The sequence below is a fragment of the Sprattus sprattus genome, assembly GCF_963457725.1.
Source record: "Sprattus sprattus genome assembly, chromosome: 12".
NCBI lineage: Eukaryota > Metazoa > Chordata > Actinopteri > Clupeiformes > Clupeidae > Sprattus > Sprattus sprattus.
The window spans coordinates 24,780,469-24,796,651 of record NC_137910.1 but is presented as its reverse complement, the minus strand read 5'-3'; the positions used below and the strand labels follow the sequence as shown (position 1 = coordinate 24,796,651).

General features: G+C 42.2%; 2 protein-coding genes across 2 annotated transcripts; both read right to left on the bottom strand.

The window, feature by feature from the left end:
- Positions 1–2,869: 2,869 nt before the first annotated feature.
- ntpcr (nucleoside-triphosphatase, cancer-related) lies at positions 2,870–5,936 on the bottom strand. The gene is made up of 5 exons (XM_080848440.1): positions 5,820–5,936; positions 5,313–5,475; positions 5,116–5,218; positions 4,192–4,401; positions 2,870–3,506 (listed from the first exon to the last, which is right to left on the bottom strand). The coding sequence occupies exons 1-5, from the start codon at positions 5,851–5,853 to the stop codon at positions 3,420–3,422; spliced, it is 597 nt and encodes a 198-aa protein (XP_080704566.1). The 5' UTR covers positions 5,854–5,936; the 3' UTR covers positions 2,870–3,419.
- Positions 5,937–8,009: 2,073 nt separating this feature from the next.
- map10 (microtubule associated protein 10) lies at positions 8,010–10,613 on the bottom strand (the record flags this gene model as incomplete). Its single annotated transcript, XM_080848311.1, has 1 exon — positions 8,010–10,613. The coding sequence occupies one exon, from the start codon at positions 10,611–10,613 to the stop codon at positions 8,010–8,012; it is 2,604 nt and encodes an 867-aa protein (XP_080704437.1).
- Positions 10,614–16,183: the final 5,570 nt, after the last annotated feature.

Sequence of the window (16,183 nt, the reverse complement as noted above, 5' to 3'; positions counted from 1 at the left end):
GTTTTGTTCATGCTCCATCTGAGCCATCAACTAATGGGAGCTACACCCGACTGCCATGTTTAATCATGGAGAAGATCCCATGGGGCATCAACGTTACTAAAATTATGCCCAAAAGCATTTTTTATTTATTTCCCCCGCTCCTACGGCTTACACTGGCCCCGTATTCAACAGTCCAGGCAATAAGCCCCCAAAGAGTGAGAGGCTTTTTATGTGGGATTTGAAGGGTGGGGGTGGGGAACTGGAGTGGGTGCAAACCCCTCCATGTCTGCTAGCCGCGAATGCAACTCGCTGATATGGAAATCAGGCAACAAATTCAAAGTGCCCACACTAAGCTCATTCAGCGCAGCTTTTCTCTAAAGTGTCCCAATGAGAATAGCTGTGAGCACCACTGTAATAACACATCAGGCATTGAGGGGGATCATGTACTATACAACACTCCCCTCCGGACCCCTGAAGGGTCCTGCCATCTGTATTCATGGGCAGAATATGTTGATGTTTAAAGGAGGGGGAGAGAATCCCCATGGGGGCAGATAATCACTGTTTGGAGATTTCTGCGAGCTTAGATAAAGACGACCCATGACAAAAATATAGCTTTCCTTTGTGTCATCTCAGGCACAATCCTTGGCAGTCTGGCCATGTTTGAAAAGGGTCACAAATAGTTCCTTTATAGTTTTTTTTATAGCTACAGTCAACCTACACCTCATGCCTTTTGCCAGATTTCTTATTAACAAAACACTCACCACTGCCTCAAGGACTGACATAATCAGAGGGACATAATCACATTTCTTGGAATTCTTAAAGGAAACAGAAGATACCACCCTCAGTCATAGGTGTAAATAACCCAAAAACTATTCCCAAAACACACACACAGAGAGAGAGAGAGAGAAAGAGAGAGAGAGAGAGAGAGAGGGCCTGGTCTGAGGATACACACAATGGCACTGGGGGACTTGATGACCACAGCTAGCTCTAGCGTCCTCTCCTCTCCCATTAGCAGCGTTATGTAATCCATCTGTCCAGCCACTGCAGGGGCCTTGGCACTCACCCAGAGATGACAGTAGTCACTACAGGACATCAGAGTGTAGTGGGCCTTCTTCCTTACAGCGTTTTATCCTTCACATGACTGTTCCATACACATACGCACAGTGGAAATTCCTATGCTAACAAACACACTCTCTCAAAAACACACACAGGATTTAAAAATGTATTCTGTAAGTGATAGACATAATGGCCCTCAGCAAAATCTGATTTTAATATTGAGAAAGAACAGGCCACCATATTCAGGATATTAAATTCAGCCTGGGGAGAACTCTGTATTATTTATTTCATTGAGGTAAAAATCATCCACTTATGATGTTAGCAGACTGAAACATTGCTGGGCAGCTCCTCTAATGGAGTTTAACACTGCCGTGCTTTTGGCTGTCTTTCTCACCATCGGTAGCCATCGATGGGAGACCTCAACGGTTGAGGAGAGCGAATGCTGGCATGGAAGCATCTGACGCATATCCTGCTTGGCACAATAAAACGGCACACTGTGCTGCATCAACTGGGCATAGCCACTGACGCTCGGTGCCAGCACTACTCACTCCCTCCAACTTTCAAATATGACCTATTTCACTCTAGCACTTTGTGTTCAGTGGGACATGTAAGGAGAGGAAAACCCAGGGAGCAATTATGCTGGGAGGTAATGAAGATGTGAGAGACGATCCAGTGCTTTCCACAGGGATGGAGAAACAGGACCTTTTCGGATGTTCAGACATTTCAGTTGTGAGGCTGACTAAATTAAGTATTAAAAAAAAGGAAGACGCTTTCAAAAATGTCTCTTCTCAGACACACACAGGGTCAATTGTTATCACCAACAGCATGATTTCAGACGATACTAATACAAAGGCATTAAAAAGGGATGCATTGCATGTTGACCTGCTTTCTACAAGGTCAACCATTATCCACCTAATCTGAAATACCGCCATATTAGTAACAGAACCACGAATGCCCTTTAATCCTGACCTCCCAACATAATGTAAGTTATATCACAATACTGCTCCATGTCATGTTAATGGATACAGCCCTCCAAACCACACTCTAAATCAGTGGTTCTTAACCTGGGTTCGATCGAACCCCAGGGATTCGTTGAGCCACTCTCAGGGGTTCGGCAGGGGTCAAGACACACACAGTATAGCCCGGTTCGAACTAGCAATGTTGGGCCGTTTTTATACGTTTTGAAGAAATCATATTTTATTTTTCAAATTACGAAGGGTTCGGCGAATGCACTGATTAAGCTTGCAGGGTTCAGTACCTCCAAAAAGGTTAAGAACCACTGCTCTAAATCCTCTGGAAACGGATATCCAAAACAATAACTGCAGTAATGGTCGGAGAGCAGACTCAGGTCATCTGAATACCAGAGTGAACATACTGTACGCTTGTTGTTGAAATGATGTGGACGTTTAGGTCGGGTAAACTGTGCCAGATTGTTTACTATTTTTATGCTGTCTATGTGGTTATGTTGTAACAATGTCTAGAGTGCACTATAATCTCTTTTATCCATTGAGAAACAATCGGTCACATGGAGAATCTGTTGAAAGCAAAAGCAAAACACCGGAAGCCTATATTATACTTAAAAGGAGGCTTTCTCCTCTTATACATCTGTGGAAATCACCTTTACCCTTCTTATCTCTCATCTCCCAAAGATGCATTAAAATATGGATTTTCTTTTGTGGTTGTATGAAAATACTAGTTTCTGATATAAACAAACTCTGAAATACATGCATTTCACGCAGATCATTTCTAAACTTATTTTCTCTATGTATTCTTTCCTTATTTATGGTGTGTAATAAATTAAACATTAACTCAGACAGTATTGCCTGTTAAAATATTGATTTATTCATTAATTTATTTATCTTCCCTAATTGTGCAAGCACACCTTCAGTTTTAACAGGGGTCGTTCAGGCTTCCAAAGGGTCTGACTTCAGAGGCAAACACTCCAAAATGAAAAAGTAGACATAGCAGACCTTCATTAGCCTCCATCACTTTGTTAAGGGTGTGAAGTTGCTCCCTAGATTCAGTTGCATGCAGTCTCCCCTCCCCCCATTGAGAACTGAAACGGCAGTCTCCATCAAAAACAATAGTCCAGCTGCCAAACTCTGCTCTGGCAATCAATTATTCATATCACAATCCATTCAGAGACACTATTCAAGGGAGGAAAAAGGAAGGGGGGGAAACTAAATTGCATGCATACATTTTGTGCATTTGACACTCTGCACTAGATTCCCAGATTCTGGGGTTGACGACAATCTTTTGTCTTTGAATACTTCCAGTTTTATATAAATAAATAATTTGTTTGGTGTTTTTGGATAAAAAAATAAAGTCTGAAAGCAAAAAAAAAAGTCCATACATCTTCGCGTACGTTTCCAATATCCACCTTTTTAGAGGTGATAGGATGCTTGCTTCAGGCTTTGCTGAAGAGTTGCCACGATATCTGGAAAAATGGTATTTCGGTTCTCCTTTGTAATCTGAGGGCAAAGAAGAAATGTCTGATTAGACATCATGCAATAGAAAGGCAACTAACTGAAGCACTGCATTCATGTGAAAATTACTAATCAGATTGTGCGTACATTGTCCTTTCACTGTTTTTCAAAGTATGGGGAATAGGCCAAGTAGTATGAAGTTGAATGTGAGTCACTTTTCTCTCTTTCTCTTTCTCTCTCTCTCTCTCTCTCTCTCTCTCACTTGCTCTCTCCCTCCCTGTTTAAATCCAAGAACAATAACCATAGAGGGAAACAGCATTCACACAAGCGTAAGAGAGCACTTGACTACCATGCAAGCACATCCATCTGCAGTGGTCAAGGAGTCAGTCATACTCACAGGTGTCAGAATGTACAAAGAGCACTGCGAGTCTTTGTATACCAAAGTGAAGCCGAAAATGTATGGCTTAGGTCATCATCATTTTCAATCACTAAGGATCACTGTTGGTGATGGTGTATTTCAGTTTCAGGTTTCGGTCTCTTAACTTAATCTCATAAAACACCAGACAAATCCTCATTAGTATGAGCGTTATTCTTTCAGAGTGCCGTTGTGTTTTTAGTATTAGTCATGCTCAAATTCTTCTTAAATCCCTGTAATGGGGAGGTTCACAATCCTCCTAGACATTACCAGTGGACAGATTAGTTGACATCACAGACATTAGCCTGTACTGACCGTGAAGACCTTCACATCTGTCCTCCCTCGCACCTCCTCCACCAGGCCTAGTGGTTTGCCCTTGGGAATGGGGATGGTACCAAGGATGGAGCAGCTACTGCAGTCCAGGGTCTGCCTCACAGCACGTATGAAAGCCTGGCTGAAGAGCTCCATCTTTCCGATCTCATCGATAACAAACACCCGCCTGTCACCTTCAGAGCTACCACCAACCTGCCAAGACCAGAGAACTTCAGGCATTAACCTGAATTGCAAATGGTGTATGTATGATGCTCTCTGTCCCTGCAAGAAGTTTATTCTGACAAATCTACATGTTTACAGACATAAGTCTAAGAAGGTTATGCCCAGGTCAGGTTCAACTGTGGACAAGCCCCATGGGTCACAGATGCAGACAAAAGCATACACGGTTCAGTGCATGGGACAAAAGCATACAGTGCCATTAAATATTTCATGCCTTAACAGCAGTATGTGATATGCCATGGGTAGACCAGATGTTCAAATACATGTCAGCTAGCAGCAGGCACAAATGTCACTGTTCTATACATTTTTGGGGGCAATGGTTCCACTCCATTTAACACAAGCACTACTGACTTCTCATATTCATGTTATCTATTCTGAGTGCATACGAATGTCAGCAATATCTCTAGTATTATTAGCCCACCTAAAAGCTATATGACAACAATCAACGTAAATCATGATATGACATGCTTATGTGGTACCAGTAAAATCGATGTACATGATATGATACTACCCAGTCCTAGAGCATTGTGCACTTGAAGTTTTAGCGCAGACACTGATCGGCATGGGGGAATTTCGAATGAGTAGTTTTGTTTTCTTTATGTAGGAGATGGGTGACTTAAACACCAAGTGTTATTCAGATAAGATATATGGGCATGCTGTCGGGCCTATTAACACACGTGTGCTTACTTGTCTGAAGAGAGGGAGGACCAGGTTTTCAAAGGAAGGCAGATCGACCACATACTGACCGACTCTGTACTCTCGTCTTCCGGCAGAAGCACCAGATTCATTTCTGGAAAAATAAGATTCTGATTCAAACCTTCATGTGTGTTAGACTCAACTTGCTGTTTTGGAAAAAGTAAAGTTGTGATGCTGAAGTCAGCTACCCGACTCTCGACAGGTGCGCTCGCTCTCCAGTGACCGTGACCACGTCGAACCCCACTCGTCTTCCTCCAACCCTCACTTCTTCGGTGTAAAAGCCACTGATGCTCACCTCGGCAGCTTTCATGGCATCACACACCTTCTGTACTAGTGTGGTCTTACCAACACCTTTTCAAACAGAATCACTGTGAGCTACAGAGCAATGCTTGTGCATGTAAAAGTTACGTGATAAGAGCTGACAGTAAACTGAACTAAGAAGTATATATTTAGCTGACCTCAATTCAATGTTTAACCTATATTTTCATAATATAGCCACAATGAGGATACACACATGGCTGCGTGCATTGAAATGACCTATCTTGTACAGATTCAAAACACAGGCTAATTTAGCTGAATTGTTAGCTTGCTAGTAACTGAGGCTGTCATATGAATAAGCTCCGTGTTGCTTGCCTGGAATAACTCAGTACCCTATGCAAAAGCGGCAGTACATGGACTCCCTTTAAAATAGTTACCAGGGGGTCCTGTCAAAAAGACGTGTCTGATCATTCTGTTGCTTACTTCCCACGCCACCGCTGTAATCTCTGTTGAACCCCAGAAACATACAGAGCACGCATGCGTGGTACCACTCAAACGTGTGCTCCATGCTGCACGTTTATGTCCGTACACGTTCTGTTTATGACCAACATAGCCTACATTTATGTCGTTAGCGAGAAACATTTTCCTTAATTAAATGTAAGGAAAGGAAAATGTCTATTCGTGTATATGTGTGCCCATACCGGTTGGCCAGTTTGTTTCTCTCTACAAATAATGACGGCTAAATGATCTCTATTATCCATGTTAATCCTCAAACAAAATACTGGACAATAATGTGTCCATTTAGCCTACACTAAACTCCTACCCGAGATTAAGTGAAATTATTTAGCCTTGTATGCTCTACCCACTCAGGTTTGGGGGTGGATTCCCAATGCTTCTTTCATAGTAATATATATGGGCCATTCTACCGAATTGATGCAAAGTCATGTCGGATATATTTTGAATTTTTGTATGGTTTATTCCCAAAACTTTGTCCGTATATATATTGTACCATATCTAAAGTACACATATCTAGTAAAAGAACAGTCAAGTTTTATATTGTATTTTCAGAATGTGTTGGAATGTTTTTCCTCTTCCAAAAATTGTCACTACCGAAACATCACATTTACTATAGTAAAAAAGTATTATTATTGACCTGTTCAGATTGTGTTTCCTTCCCTTCTCTGAAGAGTATTTTTACAAATATTTCGTGAAGGTTTCCACAATGAAATCCATAGAAATGAATTTTTTACCAAATTTTCAAGTTCAATTTATCTGTTTCGGTAGTGACTGCACTGTTTCGGTAGTGACTGCACTGTTGGATGGATGTTCATTTCTCTCCCAAAATCATCCAAAAGGTGCTCTGGGCCGCCCTTTAGTCCACACAACACATTTATTTAAAAATTATGGGATTGAACTACTTACCATTTCATTTTGTCACTACCGAAATCATCTGGTCACTACCATATGTTTCGGTAGTGACTGTTTCGGTAGTGACAATTCTAGCTAACTTTAAGCATAAATAAAGAATTCTAGCAATCACACGGCTTGCAAACACATCTTTGAAGAGGTGAACAAACATACAAACATAAGATTTTCCATGAAACCCCAAAAGGTTTACTTAATTGAAGAAAACATGCGTTTCGGTAGTGACAATTCTTAAGGTTACACGTCGATTTTCAGACTTTGGAACACATTTATATAAAAACTATGGGATTTAGCTACTTACCATTCAACCATGAGGGACAGAGATGCAGTGTCACTGCATGGTCAAAAATGCAGAGTCGTGGCTAAGACACAGGCTCAGCCAATGGACTAAAACTCATGTGTTTCGGTAGTGACATGAAAACTAGGGACATGATTTTTTGAGTATAGTAAATTGATTTAAAAATTAAACCCACAATAAGTCTAAATATTCCAAGTTCTGTTTCAACCCAATCATAAAGATCTTTGAAATTCAATCATTGGAAAAAATCTAAAAAAATTGAAAAGTGTTATTTAAAGGCATTGAAATTTAGATGTCAGGGTTGGGGACAGCTACTTCCCAATAGAAAGTACCCTATAAATGATGATTTTGTATATATTTAGCTTATCACTATCTCATGTAATGCATTGGGTTTATATAGACCATAACATTTTCTAATTAAAAATCAATGCCTTAATACCTAATTGTTTTGTAAATAGTTTTTATTGTTGAGGGACTGCATATTACACGAATTCGGTAGAATGGCCCATATAATCTATCTCAGTATCTCTGAACTATGATTTCTTTGTCAGTATGACATTGTACAACACAGGGTGTGCTTTACCTACATTGTAAACATATGCCAACATTTGGATAATTCAAATGCTATACTGAGGAGTCATAAAGACTAATACAGCAGTAGTGTCTCTCAGATTAAAAGGTTAGAAACACTGGACATGTTTGATATTAAACTAACTTCTATTAATAAAATACCACACACAAAGTATCTGATAAAAAAGTTCCTCATCATAACATATCAAGGAATAATTTGACACAACATTAAATTCAAGAGAAAAATTTGGATGATTTTATATTAGTATAAAATAACAGTAATCTGCCAAGACAATCACATAATAGAAGGTCCTCGCCAATAAACATGTCTCTTTCATAGTGTATAGCCAGGAAGCTTGTTGACCATTATGTTTGAGATATGCTGGTATTTTTTCGAGAGTCCGAGTGTGCCAAGTTCATCATTTTCTTCCTTTGCCTCAATAGGATCAAGCAAGGACGATGATTCAGGATCAGAGTCATTGTGGTGCACAGATGAATCCTCTGAGTAACCTTTATAATGTGTGACATCATCGGTGGGGTCGCTCACTCGGTGGGGTTGCTCACTCCTGGACCTTGTGGGATTTCTGGACACAGAGACCCTACCTCCCAGTTCACTGTCCTGAGATCCAGAACTCGCTTGGCTGTGTCTGGAATAAGCAGAAGGGGTGTAACCTGAGCCCACATCATCTCCGTCTGAGGACACACTGAGCCCAGAGGCCCGTGTGGATTGCCTGGTCAGATGGGTGCCTTTGAGGGAGCGTTTGGGAGAGGTAGCTGCTTTGACTGGAACAGGGAGACATGGGTTTCTGACTGATTCGTCGTTCAAACTGTAAGGATCACTGGGAACTCGGGTCACCCCGGGTCCGTCAGGACTACTCAGGGGGTCTGGTGAGTAGCCGTCACTGGGGTCCAGGCTAGTGAAATCATCCTGATAATCGTCCTGATCCATGCTCTCACTGCTGGAGTCAGATATTTTTGATTGAGGGCTACTCCATCTACCTTCTCCATGGCCACCCTCATCTTCAATGGTGCTGGAAAAGCCACGGTCATTCGGATGGTCTTCTGGAATGCTAGACCGCCTGTGGGGTGACTCCAAACCACTACAACCAGAATGCTGACTCAATGCACTAGGAATTTTGATACGTTGTCCCAATTCTTTGTCCTGTTTGAAATGTACTGGTTTCTTTTTCGAAGTTTGTTTGAGAATTGATGGAGCTTTTCGATTGGGAGTACTGCCACTTCCACTGGATAAAAGAGAGATGCTTGGCCTGTCTGTAGATTTGGGAGGAGTGCTTTCTTGTTTACTATTCACATGTGTAATGCTACTGACTAAGGTTTCAATGTTATCGTCTAAATGGAGGCTCCTCTTAAACATACTGCTACTTGAGCGAAGATTCGTATTTTTGTGTCGTTTGGGCTGTTTCAAGTTGACCGGTTCCCTGCACTCCCTGGGTTTAGGCAGATCAGTGCTCAGTCTCTGGAGTCTGAGACGATATGTGTGTGTCAGGCCATATGTTAACTTTCCTTTTGGCTTTTCTGGATGTGGTGAATGCTTCTTTGCTGTTGTTCTTCTTTGCTTATTTGATGGGGAAATGGAAATCAGAGACTTAACAGCGCGTTCACTGTGCCTCTGTCTGGGGGAGGATGACTGCTGTGCTTTCTGCTGAGGTGATGCATAATTTTTCAATGTTTGTGATGCCGGTTTTGTGCTGTCAGAGGCAGGATCTGAGGGCCCTTCTGCTGATGTATACATCCAAGCTAGGCTGGGATGAATGGATAGAGGCTGCTGCTGGCTCTGCCCATTCAACAGAGAAAGCTCCACAAGAAGAGCATTCAGCAAAGGTAGCTGTCTTATGGCATCTCCAAGATGCGATGGAGCCAGTGGCTGCGGTGGTGTTCGGCTAGCTGTTGGATGCTCAACAGTAGCTTTTCCACTCTGCTCGTTAGAGGGACACATTACAGAATCTGACGACTCCTCGTCGGTGCTCAGGTCTGCAAGCCTAAGGGAATCCCTTCCTGCAATGGTGGTTTTAAACTTATTATCGTCATTATCCTTTTGCCTTGTGTCTGAGGAACTGTAGAACATGGGCGGAGGACATGGATTTGGTTCATCCTCATAATCAATCCGAGCTATTTCTATTTTCTTAATTCGCTTTATTGTTTGTTCAGTCTGGGTGCTTGTCGAAGCAATCGTTGTTTGCTTAGCCTCAGACACAACAACATCCTTTTGATGTCCGTCAAACTTAAGCCTCTGATAAATAACATGGCAGGAACCTTCCTGCTCAAGAGGCATCACCCCAGTAGTCTTGCAGAGAGCCTCAGTTGGCATCTTAGCACTTTCTGTTCCATCACTCCCCTGTGACAACGTGGTTCCAACACTGTGGATTCTGTTTTCTGGAATGTGGCTATTTAAACTTCCTCCCAAACTAATAAGTTTGCAGGCAATGGAAATCAGACCAATTTTGTTCCCCATAAGATTGCACAAGTCATGCTCTCCTCGTTCGCCATGGGCAGAGGGAGTGCCGATACCATGCGCCTCCACGTCTGATTTTATCTGGTCAACCAATCTAGCCAGAGACACAAGTGAGCTCCCAATTAATTTCGGAGTCTCATGTCCAACATCCATGACCATTGCGTAGAGGGGAGTATTCGTTAAATGATGATGAAAAGAATCCAAGTTAATTTTAAACAAGCAGGACTTGCCTTTCTGAAAAATGACTTCATTAGATGTATCCACATCCGACCTCGGCGTAAACATTCTTTCATCTGTTTGTGACTCGTCTGATTGATATATGACTAGTGTTGGGAAATCCAACAGTCTCACCCCGACTGCCGGTCTCCAACTTCTTAGTAATTTGCAGCCTGTGTCAAGCCGAACGTAGTCCACCAGAATTTCAAACGAAAAGAGAGTTTCGTGTTTATTTAAGGGAACAGTCATGTTTGAAAAAGAAGCAACAGAGTCGCTTCCAGTGAAAGCGTCTTAGCAACAACCTCGGTCGCACAAGCTACGTAATAAGTCGCGCTAGACTTCTTGGGAGTTGTAGGAACAAGGACACGCAGCGACCTTTCTCCCTGCCCAGCGCCCAGCTGTGAAGTGAATGCTGTTTGGCCTACCTGTGATGCAATTGTGGCATCAATCTGTTGGTTTGCCTTTCTTCACTTGAGCTGCTTTAACAAACACTATGGTGTTGTTGGTTCAGAAGAATGCCCGAATAAGGCTGAACAATAACAGGAAGAAACAGCACTAAGTCTACATGTGGATAATTGTCCGCAGGTCCAAATCGCTGTCAAACATAGGTTTGTAAGGAATATCTAGTGTTAATTTAATTCATAAATTGGGACAACAACACCAATTTAAAGAGACACAAAGGGAGCAAAATAGCCTAACTTGCGGGGGAAAATAAACCATATTGCTTCCATCTTGCTTCCAGTTGGTGCCACTAGAGGAGCGCGAGTAAACCTGCCTGTTTGGATTGTATTATAATCGAAAAAGGCTAATCAATGATCATAAAACACACTTTAGTCAAGATACTCTATCGTATTGCCCTCAACAGTCGCCATGTCTTTTAGCTTAAAAGTATACTAATGCATGCAGGTTTTTGGAAGGATGATTTCGTCTAAGAATATTTAGGTTGATTTATGATTGACATACTTGTGGACAACTAAATGTCTTCATTAGTGGAGGTTTGGCCGCTGCTTGACGAATCATTGCATCTAGTGGGCGGGGCTATTTCGTAGCGCTGTCAGCCTCACCAGAGATTCTAGCGTCTCTACACAGTTCAACTGTATCCCAGCCGCGGCAAAGTAGGCTGAGCGAAACAGTGAACTCGTACGGCAGCGTATGCTTCAAAACCTACTGAATTGTGAGTTCAAGGATAACCCATTCAAAATTGCACGTTTTCCTCGGATACTATGGAGCTCGTGGCGAAGGTGACAGGTAAGGACATAGTCATTCTTTTCTACCAAGAGAAAACACATTCAACGGCTTTTATTTTGAGTAATACACTCTGCTTAAGCTATTGAAGAAACGACGAGTGATAAATCCAAAGTTATCTACCTACCAAAGGATGTCATCATTTCTACCTGACAAGCTTGAAACACCAACTCTCAGCCAAGTTATACAGCGCAACGTTATTTTAGAAGTGTGTGCAAAGATTGTTGAGACTTTTTTTTACTCAAGTCTTCGAAGTAACCAGTGTTAAAGATACTTCGATTTACAATATGGCTTCAGTGACAACAACCTCATTAGTCAGGTAGGTAGCAAGTTGAAAGGGCTATTAGAGCTCCTCACAAAGGTTTGAGGCGGCAGGACAATAAGAACTGATCGAAATGCAGGATTCCGCAGACGACATCTAAGTGCTTGGGTTTCCAGAATGGGAAGCAACATTTACCTTTGTAGAGACCATTGTAAAGAACGTTATGAATGAATTCAATAGGGGTGAGTAAGGCATCCAACTAGCCTAGTCTACCAATATCATGTCACCGCGAAGCTTACTACATATTGGATTGGCAAAGCTACCCAGGAACATCATAACTACATGGGGAAAACTCAAAACGCTCGGACATTTTTAGTTCATTAGATAGGCTATTTAATATAGTGTAGCCGACCTCGTCACTTTGTCCATCGTGCCCTGTGTTTTTAAGATGCCACCACTAGGGGGTACTTGTCATCCCTGAAGCAACCTCCACACGCAGTAGGCTATTGAAAGTACCTTTCAAAGTTGGTTTAATTAAAATAAAATCTTTAAATCTGACTCCTCTTATGGGGCTTGCTAACATAAGTCAGATAGAGCTTGTTGCAGTTGATAAAAATTACTGTAATCTCAGGTTAAAATACGAATGACAGAGAGCCTGAGTTATCGTTGGGAGTTGTCAAGCCAAATGTTAGTTCATAAAACTGTGGCCTCATGGACAGATGTATCATAGGAAAGAGATGCATACTGTGAACTTGAGGGATTATATATGAGTTACATCTTAAGAGAATTGTAGGAGGAGATAACATAAGAGTTACTGTAGATTACATAGTTGGAACAACATCATAGCAACAGTCTACCATCGTTTGACACCTGAGTAAGCAAAGATGCAAATCCCACATATGTAACAGGTGTTACAGCATTTAAAAGTAAGACTGGAGTGAATTCTTCCAGATGTTTTCACATTGTATTTAATGTCCTCTCATCCAGTTTCCTGACAACACAGGAATAGAAAAAAAAAACATAAATATGAGGATATTAGTTGATAAATAGAGGGGGGGAAGGCATATAATATTAATAAAACTAAAAAGATCTGTCTCACCAGATACAGATCATCTTACAGTTATAATTATGTTAAAGGCTTTTCTCAGAGGTGCCATTATGAATGGGACCCTGCTTTTAGCCTTGGGGCTACTATACTGCCGAAAAACACAGAATCACAAGCACCGTTATCACATATCTAAACGTATCTGAGACCATTATACACCATTTAACCATAAAAGCTCTGATTTTCTGGGTTAATTACCTACATGCTTTGTGATGTGGGTGAAAAATAGCCTGTATTCATAAACTATTCTCAGGCAAATGCCCTGTTTGAGGATCCCAGTCTTTATCTCACTGGATATGCACCCCCATCAGTTTGCAAATGGGGCTGCTGTTTCCTCCTCATTTGTGTTGAATGCGCCCACGTCCAATGTATACAGTGGTGTATGTCCCAGACTAAGCAGAGGATCAGGCTTGCTGTGTTTGTTTAGACTTGCAGGGCCAATGTCTCATTTCATTGTTGCAGACGCTCTTGATGCTTCCTTAGCATTGCTGTTGTTCCCTCGGGAGAGTAAACAAATGTAGTTTTCCCTTCAGGGTCACGTCCCAGTAAATGACGTGGTAGCTCCAGAGGGAAGTTTATAGAAGATGTATGCTGTTACCACACACAGGAGTGGAAGAAAATAAAATGCTTGGTCCAGCTTTTACCTCGATAAGCATGTCTTATTGGTACCTGGCTCCCAAAGGACACAAGGAGACACACTGTAAACAAAATAAGGAACTGCCTATTCATTAGTCCATTTTGATTGTGATGTCTAACACACAGACAGATTTCGCATCATGATGTTGGCTTAGCCTATCTGTTGGCCAGAGGAGAAGAAACATTGGTGGCCTGCTGGTCTGTAGAAAGGGCTTGCCAGAGCTACTGCTAGCCCCTGCTATTTCAAGCCCTGGGGGATCAAAAGGAAAATCTAATGTTTGGCTGGAGAATAAGAGGATGCATGGACACTAAATGAAATGGATTAGTAGGACCATCTGTGTTGAGGATGACAGTGGCCAGAAGGTTCTTGGCCGCTATAGAGACTGTTCCTTGTTTTTTCTACTGGGCGACATTTTAACTCCTTCATCATGAGATAGATGGCCACACTGATCCTGGATTTGGTTGCCTGCTCAAGGATGTAGGCCATGGATAGCATCTTTAGTGCATTTGTTATTGTAGCACCCAATATTATCTGACAAATTGCACATTTGCTATAAATGTTCCACTTCAATAGCTTCAAAAATAATCTTTTACGCCAGCCAGTGCCCTTTTATTGAAGATCTATGCTGATTTTATGTGCATTTCTTTTCTGTCAGGCCAATGGGGCAGTGACTGATTATTAAGTCGGGACTTAATAGGAGATTAAGAATATTTTATTGGAAAGTGAGTTGATAAGGACAAAAACGCTTTTGTAAGGCTTAATACATTCATGGGGAATTTGGACATTTAAACTAATACTCTAGATGTAGAGTCATTAAAATTAGCATTCTGACATTAACACGTGTGCCACTTTCAATTTATTGGCGTATTGTTTGAGAGGAATTCATGTCTTTCTATTCATTCTCAATTTAATGTAACTGAAGAAAGTGAGCAGTTGCTTCACTGACACCATGCATGTAGAATCCATTAATTCAATCAGAGTTGTGGCCCGTGTGTAGTTCTGGAAAGCTCCCATGTGCATACACTGTCTGTTTCAGCACCACATCCAGCTTGACATGTTTTCTCCTCATCTGCAAATCTTTGACGAGACTCCAGCTGTTGGGAGTCCATGCAATAAAGGGAGGTCACTTTTTTGTGACCTGCTTATCCGCCAGTAGCTCTAAGATGGCCTAAATCACCACTGAGGTGACAATGACCGATGATTTGAAGACTTTCCTCTTTTGCCTAAACAGTATTCAGAAGTCATTTTCTTTTCTTTGGGTGACTGTGGATGATTGGTCACAGTGTTCACCCCAGTAGATGGTCAAGCACCATAGATTTGGTTTCACCTTTTGAGTGCTGATCGGCTTTCTGAGGCCATTTGTAAAGGCCTGCAGTCAATTTTATTTTTGGTCACTCCCTTTCGAAATGTTTGACTTTGAAGTGTTCCATCTGGTCGGGGCAAAAGCTTCTCCCCAGTCATTTTCCCCTTGCCGTTAGTCCCGATAGAGAGAGAGAGAGGGGGTAAACATCAAACATGAGAAGAGGCCAAATCTGATCTGCTTTGAACTCCGGGCTCTCCCATGTACCATGAAATTTGCTTCTGTGTGCACCTTATGAAGAAAACTAATTTAGTGCTCTATGATAGAGCCAAGTAATGACTTTGAAACAGAGTACAGTTGTCATTGAAAAGCCACTGAGTCCTGGGCTGTGGACTCGGAAAGTCGCTCTAAGGAGAAATATGAGGAATCATATTGAGGTCTTTATTTAACTCAAGGAAATTACTTTCATCTGAATGACTTTGACTGGGCTCTTGCACAACCAGACAATGGGTAAAATGAACTCGATGTAGTTGTGAGAATAACTGACATCTACCATGAACAAAAAAGCACTCTTTCAAATCGTATAAGAAATCACCTACACTCGTTTGCCCACAGGGGCGGTTTCAATCCCTCAGCCATTGTTTGGGTAGGAGACGCCCAGGTTGAATTACCCTCCTCACCCACTCACACACACACGCACGCACGTGCATAGACACATGTCCACGTCAGCTATGTTTTATAACGTCCTCACAAAAGCTGTCCTCTAAGGTGTACCTAGCATGTAGCATGTCCATTGATCAGCACACTCTGGGTTAGGTGTAGCCCTGATCTGGTGTGATTCCAGACCAGTGACAGTCACTGCGGTTTTAATTGGTGTGTTAGAGCCTTGGGCTTCTTCACCAGTTTAATGGGTGTGGGGGGGAGAAAATCGGGGGCAGGATAGGCATTTCTAAAATATGTGTGCCAGGTGGTTTCTGCCTCCTGTGCCCCCTAGGAGCACCAGGCGCGGGCCGGTACGCCTGTGCTCCAGTTCTGCTTTCCCACGGAGCTTTCTCTGGCGATCTGCTGAGCGCTCACAAAAGTGCGGCCCGGCGGGGGGAGAGCGAAAGTGCTGATGCACATGTGCATTGTTCCAGCAGCGGCGGTGGACTTCCCTCTTTGTGCCACAAAAGCTGTGTGGAGCTCCTGCAGCCCTGGTTCCCAGTGTCTACCATCCAGCCAGCACATGACTTGGATCAAAGGGGAGCCGGAAAGAGTTTTCCGATGGCAT